This window comes from Podarcis filfolensis, assembly GCF_964270895.1.
Source record: "Podarcis filfolensis genome assembly, chromosome: 3".
Classification (NCBI taxonomy): domain Eukaryota; kingdom Metazoa; phylum Chordata; class Lepidosauria; order Squamata; family Lacertidae; genus Podarcis; species Podarcis filfolensis.
In genome coordinates, this window is record NC_139606.1 from 104,363,795 (window position 1) to 104,378,211 (window position 14,417).

The 14,417-nt window shown below is 44.9% G+C and overlaps 1 protein-coding gene across 1 annotated transcript; it reads right to left on the minus strand.

Annotated features, from left to right (window-relative positions):
• Nucleotides 1-845: 845 nt before the first annotated feature.
• Nucleotides 846-12,698, minus strand: LOC310758688 (glycine N-methyltransferase-like). Its single transcript, XM_083605551.1, has 6 exons — nt 12,335-12,698; nt 10,534-10,661; nt 6,993-7,106; nt 3,583-3,725; nt 2,859-2,980; nt 846-1,332 (listed from the first exon to the last, which is right to left on the minus strand). The coding sequence occupies exons 1-6, from the start codon at nt 12,538-12,540 to the stop codon at nt 1,161-1,163; spliced, it is 885 nt and encodes a 294-aa protein (XP_083461677.1). The 5' UTR covers nt 12,541-12,698; the 3' UTR covers nt 846-1,160.
• Between the last annotated feature and the right edge of the window lie 1,719 nt (nt 12,699-14,417).

Sequence of the window (14,417 nt, forward strand, 5' to 3'; positions counted from 1 at the left end):
CACTGTTTGTATCATTAGTGGCAAAACAGTTATGCTGCTAAAAGGCACTTGTCTTGGCTGCTACCTGTTTTCAGGAGCTGTATCAGGTCTCACAACAACACCAAAATACACAGTTGATCCTTAACAGAGCATGGCCTCATCCTGGTCCAGATCAAGTAAAATCTCTACCAGTAACTTTTACTACCATAGTTCATTCACTGCCTACACCAACCTGTGAAACCTGTTTTTCTGGCTCTGTTGGCAAGGCGAAATAGAGTATTACCAGTTGTTTGGGAACACTGGGGGAGGAGATGGTGGGGCTCCACTGCCAGAAATGTTTCAGGGGGAAGTGCTAAAAGTCAAACACATGAAAGCTAATTAGAGTGCCACCATTAACTCCGTCCAATTGTCCCTGATCAAGATCTCTGGGCACAATGTATTTTAAGGAGTGCCCTTAAGTAAGTGCCTGCTGAAATGAATGGGAACTTTGCAGCACTTTTCCTTCATCAGAAGGCAGAAGATACTCCCAGCCAAAAGGTCTCCTCACTGTGAGCATCAAGAGCCAAAGGTGGGCAATCCCCCCCAACTGACCCTATAAGGGTTGCATGCCAGTGGCTACCCTCACTCACATAAACACTCCAGCTCAGGGGACACTGCTATGTTTTCTTCTTTTTTCTTCTGCCACCTTCAAAGCTAAGGAGGTTCCCAAACTGGCCATTACTCCAGGTGTAGCTAAAGCACGAGTATTTGCTCATCCCTCCTCCCCACCCCAAAGAAACACACACACAACCACATTCATTCGGAATTTCAAGCATCAGTGCGAATCATTGAGGCAGTCTCAAGGCAGAGAAGCAAAAACCAAAAAGTTATCAAGAAACAAAGTTTAGTAAGCTCATGTGACCTTGCATATGATTCAGATGCAAAGCAAGCCATTGCCACCTTCTTCCCTCAAGAGCTCCCTGATTTGAGCAACGGCTCCTCCAGTCTCCCAAAGCAGATTAATTAGATTTCCCCCTTAGAAAAAGGCAAGATGGAGGGGAGGGGAAAGACTCCTTCAAGTACTTCCTCTTCTGGTTCAGGTACTTCTTATGCACATTCACTGCCGCTTGCACCCCCACTGGCCACTTCAGCAGCTGAAGACAAACTGTCTGTGCCTGCTGGAGTCGTCTGCAGAATAATTCTCAGCCTGTTTTCTTCACCACATGGATGAAATAGCATGGGCTGTACTGCTGGCCCGGGGTGTAAGGCTTGAAGTCCCCCAAGACGCTGTGTTCACACGGGCACTGGAAGGCGTTTTTCAGCAGTTCTGTGAAAGGCTCCAGGCGATGGGGGTAGTAGGAGAGGCGGAACTGGCTGGTGAGACATACACACACAAAAGAAACGTTAGCAGCTGTCTGCTTGGCAGCTTCCCCCAGAAATCTTACTTGTGTATACATGCAGCAGATGCACTACCCATTCAGCATCCTCTTGCTTTCTGGTTCCTACATCTCCCGCTACAGATCTTGGGTGCCACACTTATTCTCTGTGCTGTTTCATCACCAACCTTGAAGCGACTGCAGTAGTGGGCCGTGCAGCCCATTTTATCCCTTTCAGTGATAAGGGAATGCAGTGGGGTGATGTCTCAACCTTGAGAATCAGCGCTCCTTTACTTTTTAAGCTGCAGATAGGGCGAAATCTTCAGCCCAGAGGCCAAACTCACCATCCAGGCCACACCAATCACTAGCCCTGCTCCACACCTTTCCAAGTTATTTTGCCTTGCTGAAATACCTGTCTCTTGCTTGCCAGGATGGAAAGAAACTTAACTTTTGCAGCCCACTGTACAAAGGTAGAAGCCACATTTCTTGCTTTGCCTCTGGCCCCACCACCACTTGGGCTGAAGAAAGTATGATTTATTGCTAAAAATAAAACATGCAAAGATCTCTGCATCCTCCCTAAGCTGGATAAGCTGTACTCTAGCCATGCATATTTGTTGGAACACAAGGTATTGCTTTTCCTACGCAAACATCCTTTTCTTAACAGAATGTGATTGGGTTTCACCTTTGAATAGGAATGTGAAGGGTTAAACTGGGGGCAGAGGTGCATATGCAAGCATGTTAAACCAGAGGTGAGGGACAGACACATGTGTGGTTGGCACAAAGGGGTGAAGGCATTCGAAGCACATTTGACTGAAGGCACTTAGAAACCCTCCTTCTTAGTCGGGAACTGTGGCATCTCACAATTTCCAGTCACAGGGACAGTTGTAGATTGAACAAGTCTTAGCTCTCTCATACTTTTGAGCTAATTGTGGAAATAGCTGAAGAGCCGCTGGTGTGCCTTGGGGTGTTGCTCAATTTAAGCCGCCATGTGTTCAGGTAAGGGCCTGGATGTGGCTATAATCTCCAGTAATTCCATCTTTCAGAGCCAATTTAAAGGAAGAGAATCTTGTTGGCTGGGAGCTGTTTTTTCAACATGGCTGGATATGGCATGGGTATCTTCTAGTTATAGCCCATTTAATGAATAGCTTGCCTTTTCAGGTAACACCCTTACAAGGCAACATGTAATATATCAAACAATAAAACATTAAACAAAACCAACTGACTTATCTAAAGCATGAAGCCAGCAAGTAAAAGCAGAGTTTAAAGTGTATGAAAAGCCACCAGCGAGCAGGGCATAAACACCTAAAGGAAGAAGCTGTGGGGCCACCATTGAAAAGGCCCTGATTCTGATATCTGCCAATCTGATGGTTCTTAGTAGCAGGCCCCAAACGCAGATCAGCTTTGGCTGATCTGGACCCAGACACCTGTTAGCTCCCACCCAACCTTACCAAGTAACTGGATGCTCCCACATTTGCTATTAGGCTGAAGACTCTGGATAGCACATGAGGTCTGAACAGAATATACCTTAGTTCCGGGCTTCCATCATTCCCCTCGGGTGGCACCTGTACTGTATAGTCCAGCGTCACCATGTTCGGTTTGTTGTTCACAAGAAGTACAGATGTAGTGATGTCCTTGGTTAAGTCACTCTAAGACAGAGGTGCGGGGAAAGAGAAAAAATAAACTTCTAGTTTTCATTCCCTTCCTCGCTTGGTGCATTCTTGACTAGTTCATTGTGATTAGCCCAACGCAATCCTAGTCCAGGCTATGGAATTGACACATCTTCCCCATAAAACCCCTCCCTTCTCTCTTTTGTTGATACAGATAAAAAAAATACACATAGGAGCTATTCCTATTCTAATTACAAACCCAGGACAGGTGCCGGTCCAAATGCTAGCTCAAACATCCAGAGAACTTCATATTGTCTTTATGAGACTACACCATCTCAGAATGCAGGTGCAATATCTTGTGTCTCCTCCACCTGTAAAATTCACTGTGTGTGCTAACCTAGGCCATTTGGGAAATAACTATGCTAGATGCATTTTCCTCGATGCACTTCCTTTGCCCCTGAATTGTCTCTTTTGGGCATGGAGCTGCATTCAAGGTGGGGTGTACAATGCAGAATGGTACCATGTTCTCTGCCTGAATTGATTGCTGGAAGCATGAAAGTCGGAGAAATGGTTTCCTTTTATTAAAAGGGCTACCATCACTACTACAAAGCTTTGGCAAAAGACCTATTTCTAGGAAGTACCTTGTAGTAAATGTTCTTCCCAGGAGGGGCACAGCCTGTTTCGAGGATGTAGTCATAATTACGGTGGTCAATGACAAGGATGCCACCTGGACGCACCATACTGGCAATGTTCTTCAGAGCCTGTTTATGGGCAGCTTGATCACCTAGGAAAAGAGACAACTGTGAATTAAATTCCTTACTGCAGCTAGAGGGAGATTCTTCACATATGCATAAAACCTGAGAGGCCTGGTCATATATTCTCTTCACCGTCAAACTAGAACTATGTTGATTCTGGGTTTTGAGAGCCTCATATAAACCCAGCATTTGAGATCTACCAATGTTGCCCTGCTAAATGTTCCATCTTTTCTGTAGTGTAGACTAGCCTCGAAAAGAAGCAGGGCCTTTTCTGTGGCAGCCCCAAAACAGTATTGGCTTTCATTATTCAACCTTCCTTTTCAGAAGGCAGGTTAATATCTTCCTTTCTTTTTGCTCTGCCATCATAGTTGGCTGTTTTGTTTCCTGCTGCTGCGTCTAGTTTTAGTTTTAGTGATAAAAAAGAACTTTAAAATCAATATGCACACTGCTTTTTAAAAATGAAAAGCAGTGCTGATATTTTAAGTGAACAAACTTGTTTACAGTAGGTTGCAAGAGACCCTATTGTCCCAAAAAAACAATTACTTGCAAGTTTCTGTGGTAAAGAATGACTCTGCAAAGTAGGTGGGCTTTTGACAAATCCTAACTCCCAGCACAGCATAGCTGGACATAAAGGCACCGCTGGAAGAGTCAGTTCAGAGGAACTGGAGAGGAGGTGTGGCCAGCTCTCTCCCTGCCTTGCAATATGCAGCAGATGCAATTAACATCAAGAAGCATGGAGAGAGTTGGGATTATCTTACAGGTCAGCCACAGTATTTTGTACGGACAGGTACATGAGGTGAGAGAGAATTGCTGTGGACTCTGGTTGCTCGAGCTAGCGTTAGAAAAAAGTTATCACCAAGGAGCAAGGTGTTAAAAGGCAATGGAGTTTCAGATAAGACCTGCAGTCTAACCTGCACATTACCCTACTTTTCCTGGCCTTATTTCCAGTTATATTCCTGGTGACTATCTAAATACCTCCCACTTTCTTAAGACTTTTATCCGCCACCACCCCTTTGTCACTTCTTATGCCTGCAACTCCCTACCCGTGTGGTGAAGCTTCTCTTTCTTCAAATCCTCTGAAAACCAGCTATTAAGCTTTGGGTTTACCAAAGCTTCCTCAAAACAGGAATATCAGCAGTTCTTTGATGACCCTCTGCTCCGGGGGAGTTTAACCTTGCCCTGGCAAATGCCAGAGTCTGGGTGTTAACACTTAAAGAGACTCACTAGCGAAGGCAGGGATTTACGGTAGTTGCCACTGAAGCTTACTGATATCTCTGACAGATGATAAGATAATAGCTGATGCCAAATAAAAATTATTGAGCCAAACTTGCTTTCAGTTCCTCAGGTAATCAGTTGGTTCAAGTTTCTAACTGCGACAGAGGACTCAGCATCTTCGCATAGAGGGTGTTTTAGTCTCGTTCGCTCATGAGCCTCTTTGCAATATTTATTACTGGAAGCAGGTTGTTGAGCCTTGCTCAAAATGAAGTTGTGAGCCTTGTGAGGCTATACAAACTCATTAATAATGCCTCTCATTCAGGGGGGCTGGAAGACAGCTCAGCTTTTCCTTTCCTGCAACTTCCTGCAGCCTCACGATGGAGGTTGTTAGTCCGATAAAATAGCAGGGTAGAACATAAATCGCAACTTTGAGAAGAGCTCGAATAAAGCATTAAAAGGTAGAATGCGGAGGCAGATTAACTGGTGCCAAGAAATAGATTAGGAGCATAAATCTTGCCTTCAATTAGGGAGTAACCAGATTCAACTTGTCTCCTCCATCTTGACCAGAACCGGACCTCAAAACAGGAACGAATCTAAGGATGTGTACCTGCATTCGCTCATTACCATTCCCTCCTACCCAGGCTTATTGCCCCATTGTCAAAAGCAGATTGCAACCTCAGGGCAGAAAACCTTTTCTCTCTCTCTAGCACCACAGATAGTGCTATATAAATAATAAAAGTATGTGCCTCCTTCATGGCTGGCATGCAGCAAACAACTCCCTCTGTCTGATCTCTTAGAGCTGTTGCAAGGGATCTTGGAAGTTATAAATCTTAAGTAAATGTACAATTTATTGGCACAGACACACCTCTTCTTCACTGGTCTTACACCCAGTCTAGATCAGATCGACATGTGTGTATGAGATTCCTTAACTGAGGGTTGGGGGAATCTGCAGCCCTCCATATCTAGTTGGACTTCTACTTCCCATCAGCCTGTCAGCATAGCCAATGGTCAGGGATGAATAAAAGTGTAGTCCAGCAACATTTGGGTGGTCACAGGCTTCCCACCCGTACTCGCAACCAATCTGAGGTGGATTGCATCCTTGCTCAAATATCAACTTGCTTTCACACATAAAAAGGAGTTCTGTGGCATCACAAGCACTTTATAAGGGATGCTCCTCTGGAAACTGAGACTGTGTATTGTTTTCCTTCTTGGTGCTCCATTAAATTTTCTGTTTTAACAATTTAAAGTACTCATTTTTACATCCTTAAGATATCAGTGACTTCCCTTCTCTTTCCATGGTTCATTTTACATATCATAAATTCCTGCATATTCTACAAAAACTACACCATTCAGTATGCCATTATTACACCCATCAAAACTTATTTACACTGTTGGATTTATCTTAATGCTGCCAGCGTTTTCAGCTGCAAAGAGTTATTTCCCATATATTCAATAAACGTTTTCCAATTTTCTCTAAACATATGTTCTTCTTGTTTTCTTATTCTATATGTTAAGTCTGCAAGTTGCGCATATTCTTTCAGCTTAAGTTGCCATTCTTGTTTGGTTGGGACCTTGCTCGTTTTTCCATTTGGGGGCTAACAAAACACGGGCCACAGTAGTGGCATACATAAATAACCTTTTTTGACACCTGGGAATTTCAGTCTGAATTATCCCCAACAGAAAGGACTCTGGGTGTTATTTTTTGGGGGAAGTACTTTTAAACATTTTTTTCAATTCATTATGGATCACTTCCCAATCACCCGCCATCTTTCTTAACTATGGGTAGCCTGAGAAAAGGGCTCTGAAGGAAAGTATGCAATAAGAGCCTGGTGGATCAGGCCAATGGCCCGTCCAGTCCAGCATCATGTTCTCACAGTGGCCACCCAGAAGCCCATGGGGAACCAAAGGACCAGAGCACAAGAGACTTCTCCCCTCCTGCAGTTTCCAGCAACCAGTATACAGACGCATTAGTGCTCCTGACCATCAAAAGGAGAGCTAGAAGCCTCAGTCACTCAACCCTTTCTATAGCACTGGACAATGTTACATGGCCAGGGGCATGTAACCAACCTTACAACACTCACCTTTAAAATCTGGGAGGTGTGCAAAAGAGTTTCCTAAACAGATGACAGCGTCAAAGCCCTTGCCAGGCTTCTCTAGGTCCTGTGACAGGGTGAGCCAGTTCGCCTCCTCGATGACTGTGGAACAAAAAAAAAAAGTGCATTGAACACATGGAGGAGAGTTCTACTTTCTCTAGCCAACCCTCTGCCTCCTCACATTTTCTGCACCTGGAGGATTTTACGTTCCTCGTGCAGGACAGTGAAAAGTGCCACCTTAAAGGAAAAGGGCACTTAGTTGGGAAGCCTCTTATCTGTTACGAAATACAATGTGCTAAGCATGAAAATAATCCCCAGGTTTCTCTCCCCCTACAATTTGCTGCTGAGACTCTTTGAAAGTGTGATTAAGGCAGTGTTTCTCAAACTACAACTCCCATCACCCCTAGCTAGCAGACCAGTGGTCAGGGACAGTGGGAGTTGTAGTCCAACAAATTTGAGAAACAATGTATTATGGTGGGGTGTTTTTTTGGCATAGGCATTAACAGCCAGGGATGGAAACTTCCAGCTTCCTCCATCTTGCTGTGGCTATATGAGGTTTGCTATATTCCTTTTACACCTGGATCAGGAAGGTAGAGTATGGAGTCTGTGTACTGGGAATTGTGTTGAGAGACAAACCCACAAGAAGGGCTTGCACGCAACCGCACTCTCCTCACTTGCAATTCCCAGCTGCAAGTTATCTTCAGGCTTTTCCTGTGTGGCATTCAGATCCTCCCATGGGCTCACAGCACCTACTTTGATGCTTCAGCATTTAACCAATTCATACATGCTTTCATTTGCTGCTGTGGTCATAAACAGAATTACTAAACTAGATTAAAGCCAAAGCTTGGGCTTAAAGAGCTAGTCTTTCCCCAGGTGCTAATATCACTTTGCTTCCCACAAACGCAGTAGCCAGAACCCAGCGGCTGGGTTACCCATGTCTCTGTTCTGATGACAAGCCCGTTTGGCATCAGCTGGCAATACCCCAAAACGATGCAACTTGCAGATGCCATTTAGCCCCAGGTCAGTCTGAGTGCAGGAAGGAACCTGAAAGCCAGCATCCCCTCTAATTAAAAAGAAGATGCATTGAAAACTGAGTTGGGCACTTGTGACCAGCAGGCAAAAGGAAAGGAGTCAGACAGCGACATTTCTCTATAGGAAATCTGTCAAAAGAGGTTTAAAGACTGTCTCAAGGCAAATCTTAAAAAAGTAGTATAAACACTGACAACTGGGAAACACTGGCCTGCGAGCACTCCAGTTGGAGAACAGCCTTTACCAAAGGTGTCATGGGCTTTGAAGACAAACATGCTAAGAGGAAGGCACGCTTGGCAAATCCACACCGTGATCAACTCCTGCCCGGAAACCAATGTTCCCACTGTGGAAGGACGTGTGGATCCAGAATTGGCCTCCAGTCACTTACGGACTCATTGTTAAAACTGTGTTTATGGAAGACAATCTTACTCGGCTACGAGTGATCGCCAAAGAAGAAGAAGATAGGAAATTTGATTTTAACAGAATTCTGAAGATCACCGACTAGGCTGTTTCAAATCTGTTGTTTCCATGCAAATGCAGAAAAGGCACTATCTGTAGAACTCAAGAACTCCAGGTTTTAATAATGAAAAAGAAAAAAATGAAGTTCTTAGCCCTTGCAGCTCAGATAATAGTTTGGTGTTGTTTAAAATCTCCAAAATTTGGAGAAATCTCTGAAGATGGAGTGGAGTTCAGTAAGAATTCCAGTGGCACTAAGGCACAGCTTCAGTGCCCTGTATATGCAGATCACAGGCCCAAAACAAATTATGGGAACATGCACTATTTGTGTAACTTACAGTTTGCCAAATTTTGCTTATTTTGGTACAGAATTTATTATTAGTGGTAGTTGTTTACACATACAGTCCTAATCACAAAGACAGCATGGACAATTTGAGACGCTTGTACATGTAAGCACCAACGTTGAAGTCGATGAATTGATCCAAGACTCAAACTCTTTTCATCAAGGCAATACTTCTTTGTGAACCGGGTGCTATTTAGTCCCCTCTCCCTATATCGTAAATCACACAAAGACCCAACGGTGTTTAAATTTCACTGATCGGGTTTCAAAAGGCAGAGATATTTTTCAACCCTGTTTTTCTTTATAGTGCACATATAATTACATGATATTGTGAAGTCAGGAGGGGCGCCATACTCTTATTTCAAGCCAAAGATGGGGCTGAGATGAGCGTCTCCTTGCGCCCTTTGCAGGTAAACAAGCCAGGCAAAGACACAAACACCCGACCAGACCAAGTTTAGTCCTGGAAAAGGGATGTGTCAACAAGGAGCTCATTACGGCATTGACATTCTGCCAGTTGCTTCAGCAGCACTGATCATATTTCGGCCTGTATACATAAACTTGCTTGCTAACAAATGCAAGCAGAACTTTCAAGAGATGCTCGAACCCCAATTATTTGAAGTGTTCAAAATTTGACTCCTCAGCTACCCAGGGCAAGAACAACTGGAGGTGTTACTGGCCTGGGCCACAATTCTGATTTACATGTTTTGCATCCTTAGCAAGAAGCTTACAGATAATTAAGACTTAAGTGCAGCAGCAAGCCTTTTTTTTTTTTTTTGCCTGTACAAAATTAGCAAACCACAAGCAATTACTAAAAAAAATACACCAGTGTTTATAGCAAAACCGGTGCTTATTGTATGATGCAATAAGCAACTAAAGTTTCAGAAGCTCTATCCTTTTAAGCTGCCAAGGCAAATTTTAATAAATGCGATTGAGATTTAAAGGTACACATGTTCACTTTGAGGTGATATTTCTTTTCCTGGTGTGTTACTGTAGAAAATACGCCACTTGTTACAGCCTTTTATTACATTTCTGTCTCACTTTTATTAAGATTATTAATAAGGGCATTATTAATCAAATTGCTACCTTGCCTTTCCTCCTAAACCTGTGCCATTCCACATGGAACATACCCGAGAAACCATCTATCCATAGGTTTTAGTAGCAAAGCAAATCTGTTTACATGTAACGAAGCAGATGGTAAATCAGCTAAAAAAATATTTGGTGAGTTGCTTGTCTTTGCCAACGATGACAAGATTTTATTTTGTATGCTCCTCTCCTCGTGCTCTGGGGCCCAGTGAGTTAGGGGTAGCTATGGCCCTTTTTTTCCTGGTGGTGACCACCCTGTGGAACACCCTGCCACAAGACGAGGTGTCAGGCCTCATCACTGTTCTGTTCTACCCAGCTGCTAAAAATGTGGCTGTCAAAAATTATTACACACAGAATGCACACAACACAAAAAGACTTTCAGGTGGTTATTTTTCAGCTCTACTATTATTATAGGTTTATTAGGATGTTTTCATTTTGATAGCTGCTCGGGAGCTTTGCAACTGGGGTACTGCTATTTTGTGTTAACATTTTGATCTAATGACAGGTTGGGATGGGGAATGCTATACACTTCAACATTGCAGCAATGCTTGGTTTTGTCAGTCGCCTTGGGCTTCTTTTGAAAAGTAGGTGGGATGCAAGATTTGTAATAAAAATAGATACCCCAATGGTCAAAAGCGTCCTCTTTTCGGCGGTTCCATCTCTCCTTCAAGGCATATTTTAGCATCTTGTCACTCGCATCCACGCTAGTGACCCTGAATCCTTCCTCAACAAGCATGATGGAGTCCACACTGCGTGAGATAAAAGTATTCAGGTATTTGGATTAAACAATCCCCCAAGTAAACTCAGAACGGCAGTTCCCTGCATTGCTATCCAATAGTGAGAGCAGATCATAAAATCACAGAGTTGTAGGAAGGGACCACAAGGGTCATCTAGCTCAACCCGCTGCAATGCTGCAGGAATCTTTTCCCCAACCTGGGACTCGAACCCATGGCCCTGAGATTAAGTGTCTCATGCTCTACCAACTGTGCCCCTACATCCGTGCTTGGTATTCACAGTGGGGAGGAGTCCCAGTCAGATGAGAAATAATCACTCCAGAATACTTAAAATTACCAAAAATAATAGCTTTCATTTTTAAGAGCCTGCCTGGTCAAATGATCACAAGAAGTTAAGATGCCTTTAAATTCCTCACCGGGAGATATACGGATGGTAAGGCCTGCCTTTTAAACAACAGAAGGAGAAAGCCAGAAAGGAAAGGAGGAACGGTGATTGTACAGTGGAACCTCTACTTATGGACATAATCCATTCTGGAGGTCCGTCCACTGGTTGAAACGGGATGCTAGAAGAGGCGTCTTGTGCATGTGCACATTCGGCAGTAGTGTGCTTCTGCACATGCACAGGCGGCGGCAGCCGCTTCTGCGCACACGTAGATGGCAGAAGCCGCTTCCGCAGATGAGTGAATCACGGCAAACCGTGTTTACTTCCAGGTTTGCTGCAGACACAACTTGGAAAGCCCACAAGACGAGGTGTATGTAAGTCAAGGTTCCACTGTACTGTTTGTCACTTTCAATGTACAGAATGCTCAGTGAGCACAATTGTGGCCCTTAATTCATTTTTAATTCTTTCGAGTCTTGAAAAACAGCTCTCTCCCAGTTAGTGACCATGAAGCTATGAAATAGCCGCAAAATTGCTTCCACATTAGGAAAGGCCATCTGAATTTTTTTCCTTGTATATAATTTGATAAAGGTCTGTATGAGACAGAGTGCTGTGCTGTAAGCCTATGGCTTTATCTCATGAACAGGTGAAAGTGCAAAGTTAAATAAGTTTCAGGTCCATATCTTCTGGGTATGCTTCCATCAACAATTGCTGAATTTCTTGCTTAGATGCTATCAGAATAGCAAGAATGGGAAACAATTGTGCAACATCACTGTACACAGTACTTCTTTTTAACTTGGCTTCAATCTAATATGCATCTAATATAGGAATAAAGGATTTTATCCTAAACTTACCTCTTGAAGAAAGTGCATCTAAGGCCCTAGGCTTCAGCCTACTTAGCCTATACATAAATCCCCACTGACAGGGTGTCATATTCCTAAGCGGGAGGGGGCGCCTCTCCCACAACAAAGTGGGGAGGGGGGAGCTTTCCTTTCATTTAAAGCACATGCGATGCGTTTGAAGCGCAGGCCTTCAAAGAATCCTGGGAAGTGGTGGTTTGTTAGAGGGCGCTGGGAATTGTAGTTTGGGGATTGTAGTTCTCAGGATTCTTGGGTGCGGGGTGTCGAGCCATGCGCTTTCAATGGGGTGGGGTGGGGAGGTCCTGATCAGCTGCCGCGCGCGTGGATCCGGATTAGAGCACCCTGAGACACAAAACCCCCCTGGGAAGAAGGGAGCCCAGGCCTTCAAGCTGGGTCATGATCCAGCACCCAGCACCGCCTCCGCCTCCTCCTGCTGCCGTGTGACTCACCCGGTGCCGCAGGCCACGTCGAGCACCGTGTTGCAGCGCTGGGCGCGCAGCAGCGACACCAGCCAGTTCTTGTACTCGGCGGTGCGGCTCCGCGTGTCGCCGATGTAGAGCTGCCAGACCCGCGCCGCCCGGCCGTCGGCGTACTGGTCTGGCAGCCCCTCGGCCGCCACGCCCAGAGAGCGGGTCCGGTAGATGCTGTCCACCATGGCGAGCGCACAGAGGCTCCTGCGGGCGCCCACGGACGGAAGGGAGAGCGCGCGCGCCCGACTGCTTCTGCTGCTGGTTCTGCTACTCCTGCAGCCGCGTCTGGGCAGCTGCGCGCAACAAGCCCCGGCAGCCAGCCCAGCAGGGGCAGCCCCGGCACCGCCCCTTCGCCCATGCAGCTCGCCAATCAAATGCCGCAGCGCCGGGCACACCCCCTGCCGGGCCCCGCCTCTCTCCTCCCCCCACCTCTTGCGTGTGCACCGCCCCCCAGTCTACTGTTTCCAAGCCGGAGGGCGGCAGCTCAGCGGCTCGTGCTGCTTTGTCACCTGCACCCCTTGCGCACCTGCTCGAGGAAGCCCTATAAAGTATGTGTATGTGTGCAGGGGTGTCCACTTGAATAAAATATTGGGGAGGGGACAGGTAAGACCCGCTGGGCCCCCTCAAATATTTAATTGGGGGTGGGAGCGGGTTCCCCAGGAGTTGGATGTGTGCACGTAGATCACAGTTTTTAAGAAATGCAGCCAAGATCGAAAAAAGGAGGCGGCCTATGAACGCATTTGCAGGTGGGGGGGGGGGGACAGAATAAAATTGTAGAGTTGGAAGGGACCGTGAGGAATGCCTAGTTCGGCCCCTTGCAAAGCTGGAATTTGCAGCTGTTCCATATGGGCATGAGCCTGCAACCTTGGTGTTACCAGCAACATGCTCTAACCAACGAAGCTATCCAGGTTTCATTGGTTTTTGTCATGTATTTTGTGTTTTTAACTTCTGTTCTTATGCTGTGAACCAGGCTGGGATCTGTGGGTGAAGCAATGTATACAAATTAAATAAACAAATAATTTCTCCTTATGTATGTATGTATCCATTTCATAAGATGTCCATGCCGCTTGTTTCCGAAACAATAAAATTACTGCTCATTGCTTATTTAGCCATACGGCATGTCACAACCGTGCTAAAAACAAATTAACTCATACAACTTTTCTAAATTTCCCAGGGAAGGTAGACTCAATAAGAATGTATTCAGCAGGGGCCAAAAAGAATACAGTGAAGGCACCTGCCAGATTTCAGTAGGGAGGGAGTTCCAAAGTGCCGTTGATCTGAAAGTAAAGCCAAAAGTGGAGTGCACCTTTTCTTGACATTGGTTTGAACAGCCATTGTATCCTTTGTTCCACTAACTTACTGAGATCTAGTCCAAAAGCAGAATAAGGGGATAAGATTGTGCTGTCTCTGCCTACTGCAAATTGGTCTGAGATTGGAAACGAGCCCCTCTCATCACAAACAGATGCATTCCCATCCCTTTATTTCACAAATCTCCCACCTGCACAGCTTCCTGTGTTTCTTGTTTCTTAGGTGGCACAGGCCTCCTTTGTGTTTTGTATTTTTAAATACACAGAGATCACACAGAATATAGCCTGCATACAATTACTAATGACACTAGAAGTCAATTTACATTTATAGTCCATGTGGGTATGTCATGCGGTAGCAGTTGCTAAAAAAATAATAATGACAAGTGTTGCCTACTTCCTTTTGTTTCCAGAACTGCCTCGCTTATTTTTTGTTTTCCTTTCATGTTGCTAAAGACCTGCTCAGTTCTGTTTCTCTTCTGTGGCTTTGGTTCTTGGAAGAGAACGCTTGAGGAACTGGAGAAACCAAAAGGAAAGAAAAGAAAAATATTAGCATTGAGGGAGTGCCTTTGAATTATAGGAATACGAATCAGAACTGAAACAAGTTGAATAGGGAGGTTATGCAAAACACCAGCCCAGAGAGTCCTGTTGCAGCACCTTGATGAAGACTAACAAATTTATTATGGTTACAGATAGGTAGCCGTGTTGGTCTGCCATAGTCAAAACAAAAAAAAAATTTCCTTCCAGTAGCACCTTAA